Source organism: Prunus mume, linkage group LG5 (genome assembly GCF_029339155.1).
Source record: "Prunus mume cultivar Tortuosa linkage group LG5, ASM2933915v1, whole genome shotgun sequence".
Lineage (NCBI taxonomy): Eukaryota > Viridiplantae > Streptophyta > Magnoliopsida > Rosales > Rosaceae > Prunus > Prunus mume.
In genome coordinates this window covers 18,026,184-18,046,997 of record NC_142702.1, presented here as the reverse complement: position 1 = coordinate 18,046,997, position 20,814 = coordinate 18,026,184, and the positions used below count along the sequence as shown (strand labels likewise).

Sequence of the window (20,814 nt, the reverse complement as noted above, 5' to 3'; positions counted from 1 at the left end):
TATCCAAACGGAGGGCAAAAGTATTTTTATGTTTATAGCTTAAATTTTGTGAAGATGTAAATTAAAACTAGGGCTTCCTAGATCTAGGTCCGAAACAATTAGATGTCATTATGTAACATCCCACATCGACTAACGGAGAAGGGGTGATGTGCCTTAGATGTACATGTCCACCTCCATCTAGCATGAGGCCTCTTAGGAGCTCACCGGCTTCAGAGTTATGGGAACTCCGAAGTTAAGCGAGTTTAGGCTAGAGCAATTCCAGTGATGGGCGACCATGAGAAGTTGCTTGTGAGTTCCTGCAGAAACAAAATAGTAAGGGCATGGGCCCAAAGCGGACAATATCATGCTACGGCGAAGCCGATCCGGGATGTGATTGAATGGTATCGAGTCATTCTGCCGTGTGGTGTAAGTGTCCCGACGAGGACGTTGGGCCCCTAAGGGGGGTGGATTGTAACATCCCACATCGACCAACGGAGATGGGGTGATGTGCCTTATATATACATGATCATCTTCATCTAGCACGAGACCTTTTGGGAGCTCACTGGCTTCAGAGTCATGACTCATTAGGTTTAGTCCTCGTGTAAATAATATTATTATAAGTCAGATACAAAAATAGAGAACATAAAATTGTATGTTACCTATTAAAAAAAAAAGGTACATAACACATTGTCGAAAATATTTAAAAAGGAATGTAATTCTCTATGACACAAAAGTCAAAGGACCTAGATCAAAGTCACCAAATCCGAAGACTAACCCAACTCCTCATTAGGAATTTGAATATATATCAACTTTTCTATTAAAACTATTGATTTACACTTTTTAATTCACCAAAAGGATTGAAATACGAAGACTTCAAATTCATTAATTGAATTGAATGACTAAAATGAACTTATATAGGTGCAAAAAGTCGACGAAAATTACCAAAATTAACCCCCTATTATTAATTCACTTGAAGTACATAGCACATGGCGACGTGCATGTTTGTTACAAAGCCCCAAGAGAAAAAAAAAAGGTTCTGATAAATTACATATATGCAATTTGTGATATTTTCGATTAAAAAGACCAAGAAACTCCAAGTCAATTTGCTAATCAATCTGGATGCTACCCAGCCCCTCTGTTCAAGTCAAGCACGTATGTATGGACCGATAAAGACATGCAACCCCTTAATCGTCACAGAATTTTTCATTTTTGGGTTAATTACAGTTTAGTACCTTGTGATTACACATTTAAGACATGTTTTAACAATCACATACCCTGATCTTTTAAATTTATTGTAATGTAGTTCTACAGTTAAGGAGAATTCCTTCTAATTCAGCAGAAACTTCTCTTCAGATGACTTAAGGATACGAACAGTGGCATTGCATATACTTGAAGGGAAAATATTTAATCACGTATTGATCAATAAAGAAGTATTTTAAGACTCCAGATTACTTAAGTCAAGAACTCGGATCTGAATAAACAAGTGTAAATGCAACCAAATATTCATCACAGAAAATTCCATCCTTGCAATTATGTCAATTCGAAACAAAAGAAGACCAAGAAACTTCAACTCAATTTACCATTTTTTTCTTTGCTTCGAATTGACAACAGTGGTTCTTATTTTCAAGGATGGAATTTTCTGTGATGGTGAGTTCTTGACTTTAGTCATTTGCAGTGTGAAAACACCACGCCTCGAGTTTTATTATTATTATTATTATTATTATTATTATTATTATTATTATTTCCAATCACTTCTTCATTGATCAAAATGTCAATAAATATTCTCTTGATGAAGATGGTTAATTCGGAGTAACATTAAATAGTTATTTACTATGTACACGTATATATGCAATGCCATTTGATCATGCCAGTCCATAAATAGATAGCTCTTTCACTTTCAGGGATGGTTATTTAGCTTAAGAGGGCAAAGAAAAGAATATTTAAAAATATTGGAAATACAAGGGCAATGCTCAAGTAAGAACTGTTTATAAACTGAATATTAAAATCTTGCACTGGCTCAATAACGAACGCTCCAAATGCTATGGGCTGGGTGGTGCTGCATCATCCATGCTGAATCCAAGTTGAAGATATACAGAGGAAAGACCGCTCTTCTGCTTGCCACATCATCAATTTAACAGACATCGAATATAATGGTAAATTGATTTGAAGTTTTGTGGTCTTTCTAATTGAAAAAAAAAAAAAGACATCGAATTAATCATATGTAATTGCAATGATAGAATTTTCGCTGGCACTTAATTGCAAGGATAGAATTTTCTGTGATGATTATTTCTTTGCATTTACCTTTTTATTAATCAGTTCGTGAGTTGTTGACTTTAGTCACCTCATGCCATAAATAGATACTTGACATGTGTATTATCCCATCACTTCTATATTGATCAAAATGTCAAATAATATTAAATTGTTACTTGACACGTGTACGCTATTGCTCAAATAATATTAAAAAGTATCAAGAAAATTATGGGCAACGTGTCGATTCGGATTACCAGTCTATAAATAGATAGCTCTCCAGCTTTAACTTTCATAGATGATTCTTTAGCAAAGAGTGCAAACAAAAAATATCAAAAAATTATGGGGATTCACCTGTCGATTCGCATGCTCTCGAAACTAATAGTTCTGTTGTTGTTTCATCTTATGCTTGCAAACTTTGTAGACTCTTTGCAGCAGCCGTCTTGCCATGAGGAGGAGCGCTCTGCCTTGCTGCAGTTCAAGGGGAGCTTTGTGATTGACACATTTGCCTCAAATAATGACGGTGCTTATCCAAAGGTTTCATCATGGAAACCAGATGAAGAAGGAAATAGCAGCTGCTGCTCGTGGGACGGCGTGGAGTGTGACGAGATGACGGGTCATGTCATTGGCCTTAATCTTAGCAGCAGTTATCTCTACGGCTCTTTCGACTCCAATAGTAGCTTGTTCAGCCTGGTGCATCTTCAAAGGTTAAGCCTCTCTGACAATAACTTCAATCACTCTCAAATTCCATCTAGCATAAGAAATTTTCCAGGCCTTACTCATCTTGACCTCTCTTTCTCTTTCTTTTCTGGTCAAGTCCCATCTGAAGTCTCACACTTGTCCAAGTTGACATACCTTAATCTGTGTTGCAATTTTCTTGAAAATGGAAATCCTGATAATCCTCAGCGATTGTTGAAACTTCAACCATCCGATATGAGAAGTCTGGTTCAAAATTTAACTAGTCTAGAAACTCTTCATCTTAGTTTCATCAACATATCATCGATTATACCCGTTTCCTTGACAAATTTATCATTTTTAACATCCCTTGCCCTCAAGAAATGTGATTTGTTTGGCAAATTCCCAGTGAGAATTTTCGGTCTACAAAACTTAGAAGCTCTTAGTGTGAGATACAACCAAGATCTCACTGGATATTTGCCCGAATTTAATCGAAGTAGTCCTCTCATCTCACTGAAAGTTGGGTTTACTAGTTTTTCCGGAACCATACCTTCTTCGATTGAAAAGCTTAACTCATTGCAAGAGTTGGATGTCGCTCAATGCAATTTTTCAAAATCGTCGGTTCCTTCTGCACTTGGCAATCTTAGACAACTTACTTACCTAGACATTTCAAAAAGCAATTTTGGAGGTCCAATTCCTGATTCTTTGGCAAACCTTACCCAATTGACTGTGTTCCGAGTTAGTACGAGTTCTTTAACTGGTCCAATTCCGTCTTGGCTAGGTAACTTTAGCAAACTAGTTTACCTAGATTTTGCTTATAACCAGTTGATTGGTTCAATTCCGGCCTCATTTTCCAATCTCATCAATCTCGAGATCCTTTATCTACAGGCAAATAACCTGAGCGGTGTAGTGGAGTTTCAAATGTTTCACAAGCAACAAAATCTCTACCAACTCCAATTGAGTTCGAACAACTTTGAATTTGTTACTGGATCCAATATTATGAACGCAACTCTTCGGCAGTTCGCCGTTTTGGCTTTGGGTTCATGCAATTTAAAAGAGTTCCCATATTTCCTACAAAATCAGACAAATTTGGAGCGGTTGGACCTGGCAGACAACAAATTCAGTGGCGAAGTACCAAACTGGATGTGGAATTTAAGCAAGGAAACTCTGGTACTCCTGGACATTTCTAGAAACTTCTTTTCAGGAGAACTTCCAACTGTCATACCCTGGGTTAACCTAATATGCTTGAGGCTTTCGGTCAACACTTTTCATGGACGATTACCGATCCCTCCACCATCCCTGATAGAATTTGGAGCTGACAACAACAATTTTACTGGAGAAATTTCACCATTGCTTTGCAATATGAGTTCTCTTCGGTTCCTTGACGTGTCGAAAAATAACTTGAGTGGCGTGCTTCCTCAGTGTCTCGGAAACTTTAGTGATAGTCTAGTCCTTTTACTTCTTGGAAGCAACTCCTTTCGAGGCACGATGCCTCAATCATACAACAACAGAAGCAGTTTGAGGATGATTGATGTTAGTCATAACCAATTGCAGGGGCAATTACCAAAGTCATTGGCGAATTGTGTGATGCTTGAGTATCTGGTTCTGTCAAACAATCAATTCAGTGATGTTTTTCCCATTTGGTTGGGGACTCTTCCAGTGTTAAAACTTTTGGCAATGCGCCATAATCGCTTCAACAGTGTAATAGGGCAGTCTAGAACAAATGTTGACTTCCCCAAGTTACGCATTCTTGATTTGTCTTTCAACAATTTCACAGGTGAAATTCCACCTTTGTTTCCAGATATTACTTCTGTAAACAAGTCAACATATATGTCCATAGACTTACTCTATCAAGTCAATGGTTATTATATTGGGCGGAGTGTGGATTACTCAATCACATTAGCAATTAAAGGTCTGGACTTGTATTATTCAAAGATTCAAGAAGGGTTTGCAGCCATTGATATCTCAAACAACAAATTTGAAGGTAAGATTCCAGAATTCATTGGGAACCTTAAGGAGCTTCGCTCACTTAATATTTCCGGCAACATTCTCACTGGTTCTATTCCATCATCCTTGGGGAACTTAAGGAATCTTGAATCGTTGGACCTTTCACAGAACAAGCTGTCAGGACAGATCCCCCAACAGCTGACGAGGCTTACATTCCTTGGGAACTTTGATGTGTCTTACAACAATCTCACAGGTCCTATACCGCAAGGTACCCAACTTACTTCATTGAATAGCACTTCATATGAGGGAAACCCAGGATTGTGTGGAGATCCATTACCAAAATGCGGAAATCAAGAGGCCCCTCAACCGCCACCTTCAATTGAAGAAGACAGTGATTCAGGCTCAACTCGAACGCTTGAATTTGATTTGATATTTTGTTTGGCTGGAATTGGAAGTGGGTTTGTAGTGGGAGTGGTTCTTGCGGATGTCGTGGTCACAAGAAGGCAGGAGTTGTTTCTTAAGATCGTTGAAATGGTTAGGCTAATGATATGGAAAAGGTAGAGTTGGGGATGCAGAAATTCAGTGTGTTATAAAGTCAAGCATTTGGCGTAGTTTTCTTGTTTTTTCTTCCATGTAACCATGCTCTATCTTTGGAGTTGTCCTGTGGGTAGAGTGGGGGATGCAGAAGTATAGTTTGTTATAAGGTCATGCATTTGGAGTTGCTTTCTTGTTTTTCCTTCATTCACGTAACCTTGCTCTATCTTTATAGTTGTGGTGTATTTGGATTTTCTGCCTTCATAATGTAATAAAATGATTTTAATCATTAATTGAGCACGGAGTACATTGGATGAAATGAATTTGAAGCTTTCCAAAGCCTCAGATGCTGCTAATTGCAAAAGAGCAAACAGTACATTGGGTGCAACTCAATCACCCGCACCCTAACCCAATGCACCTCTCTCCGCCGCATCCCTTCATTCCTCTTTCTCCTGTTTCTTTTCTCTTCATTTCCTATCCTTGAACTATGACTTAATTAAAAACTGAACACTGTGGAGTACGCCAACCGGGTGGAGTAAGCACACATAAACTAATTAAGCAAGTCAACTACCTTTTTTATTTTTCACTTTTTATAGTTGCCTCTGCGGTAATCCTACATAAAGTCTTTTCAATTTGTTACAATGTGGTTCTGCTGTTAGAGTTTCCATCAGATCTCCTGTTAGTTGCCTAGTTACAAATATGGGTCCCACATTTTATTTATTTATTTGCTTAGGGGTAATCAAATATTCACATAATATTTAAAAATAAGAATTTTAAATTAAAAAAAAAACCCCATCAGCCCAAGCACTTATGGATCCCAGATTTGAGTTCATGAGCTATATTACTAAAAAAATAATTTCAAAAGTTAAAAAAAATAATTTTTTCTCATATTTCAAATTTTTATTTTTATTTTTAATATCTTTCAAATTAAGAAAAGAAATATCAATAAGATTGATGCATAAATAAATAAAATTTGACTAAAATAATTAAGAACGGAGAAGAAGAAGAATGAACCCCTAAAGAAATACTAAATTATATGTTTGATCTCCGTAATACTGTAACTTGATTTGGTCTGCAATCAAATTCAATTAATAAGTTTCATCAAAATAGTAGAGGAAATCTGACGTAGTAAAATGCAAGCACAATATGTAACATGTAATGTAAAGGGCGCACTTTAGGTTTACATCATTTTGGCAATTGAAGATTTCAGTGTTTGAATTTATATATGTTGAATTTTGTAAATGACACTATGGAAATTGTGAAATGTTGCCTATTTTGATGGAAATTAGACTTGGAAATTTGATGCCCCAATTTCCACGATTTTTTATGCATGTCATTTAATAAATTCCTTTCTAAATTCCTGACGTTTCTCCTTTTAAACTCCTGACGTTTAGCTAAATTCCAAGCCTCATCTAAACGGAAGGCAAAGAAACCTCGAGGGAAGAGAAAACAAACAGATGTTTTGTTTCTTTTATTTACTATTATTCAAAGTGCCAAGCTCCTCAGGAAGTCTTCCTTACAACAAATTTCCGACCAAAATTAGCAATTATCCTCCGAAACCAATACTGTACAGTGTACAAACAGAACAATCAATGATGAAACCGAAGAAACGATGAGGAAATCCCCAAGAAAGAGCTGATGCTGAACACGTCCAATACCCATAAATGCATTGCTATTGACTTGTAGTCAAACATGCACGTATATGTTTATTGATCAACCATTTGATCACGTGGCCTGTCCATAAATAGATAGCTCTACTACTGTTTCATCTTGTGGTTGCCAACTTTGTAGACTCTTTGCAGCAGCCGTCTTGCCATGCCGAGGAGAGCTCTGCCTTGCTGCAGTTCAAGGAGAGCTATATTATTGACAAATTTGCTTCACGTTCTAAAGGTGGTCATGGCGGAATTAGGAATTTTTCAATGGATTGGCTAGTTAAAGTTATTAGTTTAAAATTTAATTATAATTTTTTTTTACTAACAGTTTCTATAGTTCTTCTAGAAATAAAAGTATATATTAAATCATATAAATCAAGTTAGTTGTAAACACAAGAAAAAAAAATAGAATTAGAGCCATATTATTCACGAAAGGGTGAATTTTATTTTGAAAAATGCTTCTCTTTTGGAGAAACGTTAATGTAAAAGGATTAAAATTGATGTTTGGGATAAACTTTGACACCAAATACAAATGTGGAAGACCTTTGACTATGCATATTGGTGTGGTAGGATATGCAATTGTATATTTTTTATTTATTTATAGTTAAAAATATTAGGCTATTTAATTATTTTTTCCCTAAAACCTTCCCTGGGCTAGTTCCGCCCTTGAAGGTGCTTATCCAAAGTTTTCGTCCCTTAAGAGAGGGCTTTACTATGTGGATGACATTGCACCGGATTGTGTTTATCAAGTTCGGGGTATTGTCAGTGAGAAACATAAGAAGATTTGGTTATTGCATCAGCGGTTGGGTCATGTTTCCTTTGGTTATTTGCAATCTTTGATTCCATCTCTATTTAGTAGAGTAAATTTTTTTTATTTTCAGTGTGAGACTTGTATTCTTGCAAAAAGTCACCGTACTTTTTATCCACCTAGTTTGAATAAAAGTGTAGGGGCCTTTTTCTTCTAGCACTATAAATGAGTCAACAGTAAAGAGCAAAATAGATGAAATTACCCCTTGTGTCTGAGTCAAAGATCAGACCCCAAAATGTTTCGAAAGGATAGTGAAGCCTTAGGAAACACCTTGGTTACCTTCACCAACAAAAATAATGACTGCTTACAGATAAATTCTTAGTGCTTACAGGTAGAATCTTAGCTTGGCATGAGAAGCTTGTGGCATGGAAGCAAAGTTGTCATGAGTTTAGCACTGAAGAGAGAATTTAAGTGTTCCTTAGGGGAAAGATGGGGTATTAAGGTAGGAGAGAAAGGGTTTTGCAGAGAGGTTTGGTTGAGAATGAGGGAAAAAGAGAAAAGGGTGGCTTGAGCATTTTTCCGGCAGCTTGACAGAGGTTCTGTCAAGTGTTAGAACAGTCTGCCAAAAAGGAAAACTGAGGAGGAAGAAGATGAACTAAGCACAAAATTTGTTGGTTTTGGAAGTAAGAGAGGAAGCTTGCTATCTGGTTGTGGATAATTTTTATTGGGTAGAAGAGGCCCTATTTATAGCCGATGGAAGCCATTCTTTTTCCTAGAAACCCTAATGGCTTCCATCCCATTTGGCCAAGTCTTTCCCTTCCTTTCTTCCTTCATCCCTTCAATCATCCTATTTTGGTGAAATATACTTTGCTCCTTTGCGAAAAATCAGGGATTTTGGGAGCTCAAGGTCCCTTTCCCGCAGCAGCCCTAGTGAAGAATTCCTATTTTCAGCCATCCCCTTTCCTCTCTTTCCTCTCCTCTTTCATGGTCAGATCTGATGAAGGAAAGAAATGGGTATACATGCTGGTTCGAAGGATGATTCCCACTTTGCGCGCCAACATCCCATGGTTCGCTGGGTGTTTCTTGCTTGAAACTTGTTCCTTCCCACGTGTTGGAGTCTCCCAGTAGCTCTGCACACATGACCTTTCAATCTTCACCCTTGGCTTTGTTTTCTATCCAGCTGTTGGGGTTTTGCTGCCTCTTTGTCCTAATTGTATGGGCCTTCTAAGACAAAATGTTGATCTATCAAATAACTGGGATAACTTTATCAAGTGTTGGGCTATTTTGGTTGGGGCATTTTTGTTTGGAGTGATGGGCTATTCTATTCTTTTCTCTCTTAACTTTTGGCCGGGGCCATTCAAAAGTCAAAGTCGACGCTCTTCCGGATCTCATAATTCAAAATTCACCATAACTTCTTTCTAACTCCGAAAAGTCAATGAAAAAATGCTACTTACTCTTTTGAAGATGCACTTTCATTCCTTGACATCAAATTCACAATTTGAATTGAAGAAACCGTTCATTTCCAAGATCCATATAAAACTTAAAACTGAAAATAGTTACTAAATAAGTTTCATGTTTTTCAGTTTAAAAAAAATAAAAACTAAAGATTGAAAACTAAAAAGTGAAAACAGAAATGGTTATCAACCCGGCAATGTTCACACTACAAAAAAAAGTGGCAATAGTTATCATTTTGTCACCAATTTTGGTGACTTTTGTGGGGGTTACTAAAGGCTTTAGTCACTAAAAAAGCAAAAAAGGTGACTGAAAGCCTTTTTAGTCACCAAAAAAGTAAAAAAAGGTGACTAAAGCCTTTAGTGAGCCCCACAACAGTCACCAAAATTGGTGACAAAATTGTGACTGTTGCCACTTTTTTTTGCAGTGTCAGGGAGCTCTCGGTCATTGTGCTCTCCTTCGAATGTTGGGCTCTAGTCTAGGGTGTCCTCCTCCACCATGCCAAAGCACATCACATGTACTGTTTTACAAGACCAAACCAAAAAAAAATAATTAGTGTTTTAGATCTTTTACTTTAGCTTCTATTTTGATTGTGCGATGCTTCCATTCCCTCTCTCCAGGCTCTCCTAGATGGCTACATTTTTGTCTCTGCTTCAAGGTACGTACGTGCATTTCTCCGTTTGTGTAGTTTGCTTTGGGTTTTTGACAGAGTTTTTATTAATTTGATTACTTGGGTCGTTTTCTTTTCAGTTTTTTTTTTCCTTTGTTTGGTCCTAAGGAGTTAACAGATCGTATAGAATTGGACTTTTGAAAATTCTGAGAAAAAAACAATTAGCATAATGATTTGTTTTTTTTAGGACTTTTTTTTATTGAGAGAGGGCAATAATATCTAAATTCACACACAGTACACTTATACTAGGACTCGAACCTAGAATCTTGCTTGGATGAGCAATTATTCCAAACCACTATAGTGGGTCCTTTGCACAATTAGCATAATTATAGACATCGGTATAGGATCTGGTTGAGTTTACCACTTTCTTGTATAAAGCAAAAGGCTTTTACAGATCCCGTTCAACGTACCTGGTCACCAACCATTGTAACTTTAGACTCAGTCAATTTTGCAACCAACAACACACTAGGTAGTATATTAAATGGAAAGGTGATGTCGAAAACCAAATGGCTGCCTTGTCTCGTACTTATGTCCAAGGTGATGTCGTCTTGGGTGAGTCGAAAACTAATAGCTATTGCATGTCTTTATCAAGACTTAAAATTCATTGACTGAATTGAATGACTAAAATGAAGCTTATATATAGGTGCAAAAAGTCAAGGGCAATTACCCCTCAATTAATTCACTTGAAGTCTAGAGCACGTGGTGACGTGCATGTTTGATTTAAGGCCCCTTAAAGACGTAACCTTGGAAATTTACACTTGGTCTCATCAATTTCGCAAATTGACTTGGAGTTTCTTGGTCTTTTTAATTGAAAATATCACAAATTGCATACATGTAATTCACCATAACCATTTTTTTCTTTGCTTCGAATTGACAAGACAACAGTGGTCTTACTTTCAAGGATGGAGTTTCTATGATCGACTTTAGTCATTTGTAGTGTGAAAACACTATGCCTCGGAGTTTATTATTATTATTTCCAATCACTTCTTTACTACCATTTGATCACACCAGTCCATAAATAGATAGCTCTTTATCTATTTATGCTAAGGGCTGGGGGTGCTGCATCATCCATGCTGAATCCAAGTTGAAGATATATAGGGGAGAGACCTCTCTTCTGCTTGCCACATCACCAATTTAACAAACATCAAATTTAATGGCAAATTGACTTGAAGTTTCGTGATCTTTCTAATTGAAAATATCAGACATCGAATTAATCATATGTAATTGACGGGGAACCCTTCTTCTGGTACTTAATTGCAAGGATAGAATTTTCTGTGATGATTATTTCTTTGCATTTACACTTTTTTTATCAATCAGTTTGTGAGTTCTTGACTTTATACCCTCATGCCAATCCATAAATAGATACTTGACACGTGTATTATCCTATCACTTCTAGATTGACCAAAATGTCAAATAATATTAAATAATTACTTGACATGTGTACGCTATTGCTCAACCATTTGATCATGCCAGTCTATAAATAGATAGCTCTCTAGCTCAACTTTCATAGATGATTCTTTAGCAAAGAGTGCAAACAAAAAATATCAAAACATTATGGAGAACCTGTCGATTGGCATGGTCTCGAAACTACTAGTTCTGTTGTTGTTTCATCTTGTGGTTGCAAACTTTGTAGACTCTTTGCAACAGCTATCTCGCCATGCCGAGGAGAGCTTAGCCTTACTGCAGTTCAAGGAGAGCTTTATTATTGACAAATCTGCTTCACGTTCTAAAGTTGCTTATCCAAAGGTTTCATCATGGAAACCAACTGCAGGAGGAAATAGCAGTTGCTGCTCGTGGGACGGGGTGGAGTGTGATGAGATGACAGGTCATGTTATTGGCCTTAATCTCAGCAGCAGTTACCTCTACGGCTCTTTCGACTCCAACAGTAGCCTGTTCAGCTTGGTGCATCTTCAAAGGTTAAGCCTCTCTGACAATAACTTTAATTACTCTCAAATTCCATCTAGCATAAGAAATTTTCCAAGCCTCACTCATCTTGACCTCTCTGCCTCTTTCTTTTCTGGTCAAGTCCCATCAGAAGTCTCACACTTGTCCAAGTTGACATACCTTAATATGTGTTGTAATATGCTTGAAAATGAAACATTTCCTGATAATCCTCAGCGATTGTTGAAACTTCAACCATCTGATATGAGAAGTCTAGTTCAAAATTTAACTAGTCTAGAAACTCTTCGTCTTAGTTACATTAACATATCTTCGATAATACCCATTTCCTTGACAAATTTATCATTTTTAACATTCCTTTCCCTCATGCAATGTGATCTGTCCGGCGAATTTCCAGTGAAAATTTTCAGTCTACAAAACTTAGAAGTTCTTCGTGTGAGATACAACCAAGATCTCACTGGATATTTGCCCGAATTTAATCAAAGTAGTCCTCTCGTCTCACTGAAAGTTGGGTTTACTAGTTTTTTCGGAACCATACCTTCTTCGATTGAGAAGCTTAACTCATTGCAAGAGTTGGATGTCGCTCAATGCAATTTTTCAAACTCATTGGTTCCTTCTGCACTAGGCAATCTTAGACAGCTCACATACCTAGACATTTCAAAAAGCAGATTTGGAGGTCCAATTCCTGATTCTTTTTCAAACCTTACCCAATTGATTGTGTTTAGAGTTAGTACGAGTTCTTTAACTGGTCCAATTCCTTCTTGGCTAGGTAACTTTAGCAAACTAGTTTACCTAGATTTTGCTTATAACCAGTTGATTGGTTCAATTCCGGCCTCATTTTCCAATCTCATCAATCTCGAGATCCTTTATCTACAGGGAAATAACCTGAGAGGTGTAGTGGAGTTTCAAATGTTTCAGAAGCAACAAAATCTCTACCAACTCCAATTGAGTTCGAACAACTTTGAATTTGTTACTGGATCAAATATTATGAATGCAACTGTTCAACAGTTCACCATTTTGGGTTTGAGTTCATGCAATTTAAAAGAGCTCCCACATTTCCTACAAAATCAAACAAATTTGGAGCGGTTGGATCTGGTAGACAACAAAATCAGTGGTGAAGTACCAAACTGGATGTGGAATTTAAGTAAGGAAACCCTGATATTCTTGGACATTTCGGCAAACTTCTTTTCAGGAGAACTTCCAGCTGTCATACCCTGGGTTAAACTGCAATGCTTGAGGCTTTCGTTCAACAGTTTTCATGGACGATTACCGATCCCTCCACCATCCCTTCTAGAATATGGAGTGACCAACAACAAATTTACTGGAGAAATTTCACCGTTGCTTTGCAATATGAGTTCTCTTCTGTACCTTGACTTGTCGAAAAATAACTTGAGTGGCACGCTTCCTCAGTGTCTGGGAAACTTTAGTGATGATCTAGTCCTTTTACTTCTTGGAAGCAACTCTTTTCATGGCATGATGCTTCAACCATTCAACAACAGAAGCAGTTTAAGGATGATTGATGTTAGTCATAACCAATTGCAAGGGCAATTACCAAGGTCATTGGCGAATTGTGTGATGCTTGAGTATCTGGTTCTATCAAATAATCAATTCAGTGATGTTTTTCCCATTTGGTTGGGGACTCTCCCAGAGTTAAAACTTTTGGCAATGCGCCATAATCGCTTCAAAGGTGTAATAGGACAGTCTAGAACAATTGTTGACTTCCCCAAGTTATGCATTCTTGATTTGTCTTACAACAATTTCATAGGTGAGATTCCACCTTTGTTTTCAGATATTATTGTAAACAAGTCAACATACATGTACACAGATATATCCTATGACCTCAATGGTTTTTCTATTCTACGAAGTGTTGCTTACTCAATCACAATAGCAGTTAAAGGTTTGGATTTGTACTATTCAAAGATTCAAGAAGGCTTTGCAGCCATTGATATCTCAAGCAACAAATTTGAAGGTAAGATTCCAGAATTCATTGGGAACATTAAGGAGCTGCGCTCACTCAATATATCCAGAAACATTCTCACTGGTTCTATTCCATCATCCTTGGGGAACTTAAGAAATCTTGAATCGTTGGACCTTTCACAAAACAAGCTCTCAGGACAAATCCCCCAACAACTGACGAGGCTTACATTCCTTGGGTACTTTGATGTGTCCCACAACAATCTCATAGGTCCTATACCGCAAGGTACCCAACTTACTTCATTGAATAGGACTTCATATGAGGGAAACCCAGGATTGTGTGGAGATCCATTACCAAAATGCGGAAATCAAGAGGCCCCTCAACCGCCACCTTCTACTGAAGAAGACAGTGATTCAGGCTCAGCTCGAATGCTTGGATTTGATTTGATATTTTTTTCGGCTGGAATTGGAAGTGGGTTTGCAGTGGGAATGGTTCTCGCGGTTGTCGCCATCACAAGAAGGCAGGAGTTGTTTCTTAAGATCGTTGGAATGGTGAGGCTAATGATATGGAAAAGGTGGAGTTGCACAAGTATAGTGTGTTAGGTCATGCTCTAAACCAACCTTGCTCTGTCTTTCTAGTTGTACTTGTCGTTATGCTAATTAATGCAAATAAAGGTGTTAGAATGTTGCATGTTTTTCTGCATTTGAATTTTATGCATTCATAATGTTTGCAGTTTTCTGTATGCAATAAAATGATTTTAATCGTTAATTGAGCACAGAGTACACTGGATGAAATGAAATTGGGAAGAAAAAAAAAATTGAGGTTAGACCCATAAAATTCATTTTTAATCATCTATAACCCTTTTCTTTATTTTTTATATTTAAAATACTCATTTTTTTTTTCAAATAAAACCCGATGACTAGGATACAAATAAACAAGTTACCTAATCTAACTTAAAATATGAGTTATTATATTTTTGGATTCCAAAACTACCCCTATTTACAAGCTAACGTGTTATGTGGGGGTTGTAACTAATGACACGTTGAATTTGAAAAAATCTCCAAATGGTTGTAATGGATGCATGAATTAATTTATAAACCTATTTGAAATTACATATTAAATTCAAAATTAACGTATTAGTAATCTATAGGTGGTTAACGTTTTGGTTTATTTAATTAAAAAATTATGCTGTTTTCCTTTTATGAATTATAAGTGACTAGTAATCTATTTTATTATAGTTTTATGTTGAAAAATAATATGATAATCTATCTATTGTTTGTTTTATGATTTTTTTTTAAATGAACCTATTTTTTCTCTAAATAATGTGCCCTTTTTTTCCCCTCTAAATTATGTACCTTTACTTGTTTTATGATAAAAACATTTTGATAATCTTTTTATTGTTTGTTTTATGAATTTTTTTTTATTTTTAAAAATGAACCTATTTGTTCTATTTATAGTTATTTATGTTTACTGTTCCAAAACATATGTAGATTATTCTTTAACAATAAAAAATAATAAAAAATATGTTTTGTACCCAAAATACTATGTTTTGGCCCAAAATACTATTTTTGTACCTATTTGTTTTTTATGAACAATAAAAAATAGGTATGTTATTTATAGTTACAAAACATATGTAGATTATTCTTTATAAAAATAATAGGTACAAAAATAGGATATCCTTCATAAAAAATAGGTACATTAGTTTTTGCAGAAACGTGATAGGTATATTAAATGTTTATTCATAGATTCAATAGGCCCAAAACGTCACTTACTTAAACTTACTCTAAAACATTCCTAAATTTAAGCCAATTTAAAACAACCTTCGATTTTTAGTTTCCAATCAAATATAATCCTTTCCTATCATTAATAATATATCACCGTTTCATTTATAAAAAAAAAAACACCATTTGAATATTAATGACAATTGAATTGCATTAAGTATGTTCAAAGTATATATAGTCAGAATAATATCAATGGAGAAAACAACAATTGCAAAGACATTAATATTATAATCTTGAGTTTGATAAGGTAATTTCAGGCCCCAAAGTTGTGAATTCTTATCAGGCAATTTCATTTCTTCCTTACAATACAACACCCTAACTAACATAGTGCCATTCAACGAGAGATGTAGCAATCACCCTAACATAGAGCCATTCAATGAAGGCAGTAGCGATCACTTTTTCTAATTTTGTAATTGTATTTTTCTAGATAATAACCCCCTCTAGAGTTTTCTATTATCTACCTTATTTTTCTAGATGTGTGTCTCAACAGTTTCTATTTTCTTTCATCATGCGTAAACTGTTGAGACGTACATCTAGAAAAATAAAGAGGATCAAAGAGAACTCTTGAGACGGTCATCTAAAAAATTACAATTGCAAATTTAGAAAAATGGTAAGTCGCACATAGTACGTGATCGAAAATAGCTTCTCACACACGCGAAAGAGCGTACAGAGAGGCTAGTATTCATAATTAATGTTGCATGTGTTGTTGAAAGGAAATTGAAATTGAAACTTTCCAATGTCTCAAATACGAAATTTAATTAATGTTGCTGCTTCTAATTGCAAAAGGAAATACACAAGTACCGTCATCCACTCAAAAGTCAATGGCCAACTTTCTTTTTAGGTTCCTTTGCACTGTTTGGATTTATCTTTATACATAATTTGAGTTTGACAAATTGCTTTGCAGTTTTTTGGTCATGATGAAACTTTCTATGAGTGATCATCATTAGGTGGAAGTCTTTCCTCTACAAAAGAGTAGCCAAGCTATATAATATTTTGGCTTTAACTACTTTACCTTAGTTTTCGGATGAACTATTTCCTTTTTGGAGGAAATCCAATTTTAGTTCCTTTTTCCTACTTTTGGCCATACATTTTAGTTCTAATGTAGGGACTTGAAATTCAAGTATTTAAAAATAGTTACTATGCGTCTCAAGTCATGCACATTCGAATCCCCCTCCCCATACATATCACTTGTATTAGAAGAAAAAATCCAATACTAACCAACTCTCCATTGATATTCATAGATCAGATGATCAGACCAACATGAAGGAATCTTTTTTTGTGAGAATATAAAGGTGAAAATTTCAACATTTGACAGTTGAGAAATCTAACAAGAGCTTATAAAGAGTTGAATCACTCATTCCATTGCCAATTGATTTTGAGGTGGAACATCAGCTTCTTTAATGGTATTAGAGCAAGTTAGTTCATATGTGAAAGCCCAATGACCACACATGCTTCATGTCACCCAATATGTATTAAGCTTAAAAATTCGTCACATGTGCCGCGGGGGCTGGGGTGGTGTGAAAATGTCTCACATTGAAAAGTTAGGAAACATAGTAAGGACTTATAAAAAGTTGAGCCACTCCCCCATTAACAACTAATTTTGAGATGTAACCTAAACTTCCTTCATTTTTGCTCATTTTCTAACTGCTGATCTAACCCGTTAACAAGTCTATGACTTTGACTTGGAAAAATTAACGTGTGGAAGGCAAGTTTATGACATTGACTTGGAAAAATTAACGTGGGGAAGGGTGCTTTTGTCCAGAGGCCCTTCTTTTTTTTTCTTGTCTGAATCCAGAAAAGTTAACGTGTGGAAGGCAAGTTTATGACTTTGACTTGGAAAAATTAATGTGGGGAAGGGTGCTTTTGTCCAGGGGCCCTTTAATTAAGTCCGTCTCTCTGTCTCTCTCCTCTAACCACCCCCCCCACCCCCCCAAAAACCAAAAATCAAGCTCCTTTTCTATTTTCCTGGTTCAACGCTTATCTAATTTCTATGGCTGGTGAATTCTCAACAGGTAATTGAGAATGGGGAGAAAGCCACGACAATGAAACCGACCTCAAAAGTATTTTTATTTTAACTTCAATTTTGTGAAGATGTAGGTTAAAACTATTGATTTACACTTTAGAATTCACAGGATTGAAATACGAAGACTTAAAATTTGATTACCTAAATTGAATGTCTAAAATGAAGCTTATATAGGTGCAAAAAGTGAAGGGCAATTCCTATTATTAATCTATGTTGATGACATGAATGCTAGATTGCAAACCTATAGACGCTCCTATTGTTCAGAATCATCATTTTGGAGAGTACCCGGATCAAGTTCCAACTAACAAAGAAAAATACCAAAGGTTAGTGGGAAGATTGATCTATTTGTCACATACTCGACCAGACATTGCTTATGCGGTGAGCGTAGTCAGTCAATTTATGCATTCTCAAAGTGAAGACCACATGAACGCAGTTCTCCGAATACTTTGATATTTGAAGTTTGCACCTAGAAAAGGACTTATGTTTTCTAAACATGGTCATTTGAATATTGATGGTTATACATATGCAGATTGGGCAGGTAGTGTAACATATAGAAAATCCACATCTGGTTACTTTACAATCGTGGAAGGTAATTTGGTGACATGGAGGAACAAAAAACAGAAGGTAGTAGCTCTATTTAGTGCATAAGCTGAGTTTAGAGGTATGACTAAAGGAATTTGCAAACTCCTTTGGCTACATAGGTTGCTTACTAATCTTGGGTATAGACCTACATCTGTAATGAATCTCTTTTGTGACAACAAGGCTGCAATAGCTATTGCACAAAATTCGGTTCAACATGATCCCACCAAACAGCATCCAGTTTGACATATTGAGGTGGATCGACATTTTAACAAACAGAAGCTCGAGACTAAAGTGATTCAGTTTTCTTTTGTAAAGTCCGAGGATCAACTGGCTGATATTTTGACTAAGGTAATATCCAGTAAAGCGTTCCACAATTCATTAGACTAGTTGGACATTAGCGATATCTACGAACTAACTTGAGGGGGAGTGTTGGCGTGACTTGTACGGATCCGCATTTACTTTCCTTACATGCCAAGTATTAATCATATATTAAATTCATTTACTTTAATTCATGATTTCCTACCGTAAATAGAATTATGAGTTATTACTTTCCTTGACCTACAAGGATTTATTTTATTATAAATATAACTTCCTACAAGGGGAAGAATATACAAAAAATTCCCACAAACAATATTCTCTCATAAGTTTCATATTTTAGCACTTTCTTCTACCTTGGTCTGTGTCTTCTCATTTCTCCTATTTTGTTTCCTAAGTCCCGCTTGATTGAACATGATTAGTTTGACAGATTGAACAATCCATTTACTGTTTGACAATAACAAGAAAACTATCACAACACTACCCACGCAAAACTAATTCAAGTGCAACCAACAACACACTAGGTAGTATATTGAATGGAAAGGTGATGTCAAAAACCAAATGGCTGCCTTGTATTGTACTTAATTATGTCCAGGAGATGTCGTCTTGGGTGTGTCGAAAACCAATAGCTAATACATATGTTCTTGACCTAAACAGAGGGCCGGGTAACATCCAGAGTGAATAGCAAAGGGCAAAGCACAGATGGCATGGCCCAGCGAGAGCGAGACATATGATATGATTAAGTGCGGTACTTATCTCTTAACATATTACTATTAGGTCATTGGAGGATGACTTGACTTCAAGTCAAATATGTTTGGAACTATATATGTAGTTTTGATGCATTACAAAGATCAAATAACATGTATCTGAATCAGAATGCCTTATTTACGGAGTAATTGGACGACTTAACTTGGAGTAAAGTGAAGCAATTACTCACTTGAAGTCTGAATGCCTTTTTTTTTTTATAATAATTTTATGGTACAAAGTCTGAATGCTTTTTTAGTTCTCTCTCTCTCTCTCCCTCCCCCACCCACACACAAAAAAAAAAAAAAAACTAATAAAGCTCTTTTTTGTTTTCTGCTGGTGAATTCTCAGGAGGTAAATGAGAATGGGAAGAAAGGCACGAAAATGAAACCGACCTCACAAGTATTTTTATGTTTTTAACTTAAATTTTCTGATATATGTAAGCTAAAACTATTGATTTACACTTTAGAATTCGCCAAAAAGATTGAAATACAAAGACTTAAAACTCATTAACTGAATTGAAGACTAAAATGAAGTATAGAGCACATAGTGACGTGCATATAGGAAATAATAAATATCAATCCAATCATATATAAATTTAATTAAAAGCAGAACTCAAGCTAAAACTCTACCAACTTTGTGGAATTTCAAGCAAAAAGAATAAAAATTCAAAAGCTAGCTCTTCTTTGTGGAATTTTCTGTAATGAATATTTGGTTGCATTTACACTTGTTTATTAGTCAGATCTCAGTTCTTGACTTACGTCGTCTGGAGTCTTAAAATACTTTTTTATTGATCAATATGTCAATAAATATTATCCCTTCAAATAAACAAAGGATTGTGTGGAGATCCATTGCTATTTGATTTGACAGACTTGGGAAGTGGGCTGGTAATGAAAACAAAGGTTAGGCCTCATCATTTGGCATGGCGATCATTGAAAAAGCCCGCCCGACCGTTATGGGCTTTGAGATGGCACTTTTGTATCTACAAGCCCGGCCCGTTAGCCGCATAGATATATATAATTATGTATAAATAAGAGTTTAGGATTAGAATTATATCACTAAATCACATATATAATTTGTTTCATTTCATTTACTTTTCTTTACTCATTCCTAGTTTATAATTGGATGATTAGCACATTAATTTGTGTCAATTATTAATACAACAATTATATATATATATATATATATAAATAAGATGAACAATATATCATATCACTAAACATAATCATAGAACATAATCTTACTACCACCAAATATAATCATGTTTTTCTTGAACACATCACCAAACATTTACATATTTATTTATACCATCCTTTAAAAAAAATATCTTTTTGATACTATTATTTTTTTAAATTATTTCTTAAAACGTATTATGGTCTAATTATGTAATAACCTCAAAAATAATACTTTGTTTTATTATTTTTGTGGAAAATCTTATTAAGTTGTGTGACTTTATTGTTTTTATGAATTTGGTTTGATGTGAAAATATTGGAATTAAGTGAGTTTAATCTCAAATTTAGACTAAATGCTTATGATTAAGTTTATGATTTTTTGAATGAAGTAGGCCATTGGGCTTAGTGGGCTTTCTCATGGGTTTTTCTAAAAAACTATTTTCTCTCTCTTTAAAGAAATTTGATAATCAATGCATCAT

General features: G+C 35.6%; 2 protein-coding genes across 2 annotated transcripts; both read left to right on the top strand.

Moving 5' to 3' along the window:
* Positions 1-2,544: 2,544 nt before the first annotated feature.
* Positions 2,545-5,671, top strand: LOC103331643 (receptor-like protein 6). The gene has a single exon (XM_008234287.3). It carries the CDS (start codon positions 2,569-2,571, stop codon positions 5,407-5,409), a length of 2,841 nt encoding a protein of 946 aa, XP_008232509.2. The 5' UTR covers positions 2,545-2,568; the 3' UTR covers positions 5,410-5,671.
* Positions 5,672-11,461: 5,790 nt separating this feature from the next.
* On the top strand, positions 11,462-14,426 carry LOC148917198 (receptor-like protein 6). Its single transcript, XM_089052825.1, has one exon. The coding sequence runs from the start codon at positions 11,480-11,482 to the stop codon at positions 14,318-14,320; it is 2,841 nt and encodes a 946-aa protein (XP_088908951.1). The 5' UTR covers positions 11,462-11,479; the 3' UTR covers positions 14,321-14,426.
* The last annotated feature ends 6,388 nt before the right edge of the window (positions 14,427-20,814 follow it).

What these genes read in the sequence shown, in the direction of transcription:
- LOC103331643 (XM_008234287.3), top strand. Translation starts at nt 2,569, where the DNA reads ATGGGGATTCACCTGTCGATTCGCATGCTCTCGAAACTAATAGTTCTG.
- LOC148917198 (XM_089052825.1), top strand. Translation starts at nt 11,480, where the DNA reads ATGGTCTCGAAACTACTAGTTCTGTTGTTGTTTCATCTTGTGGTTGCA.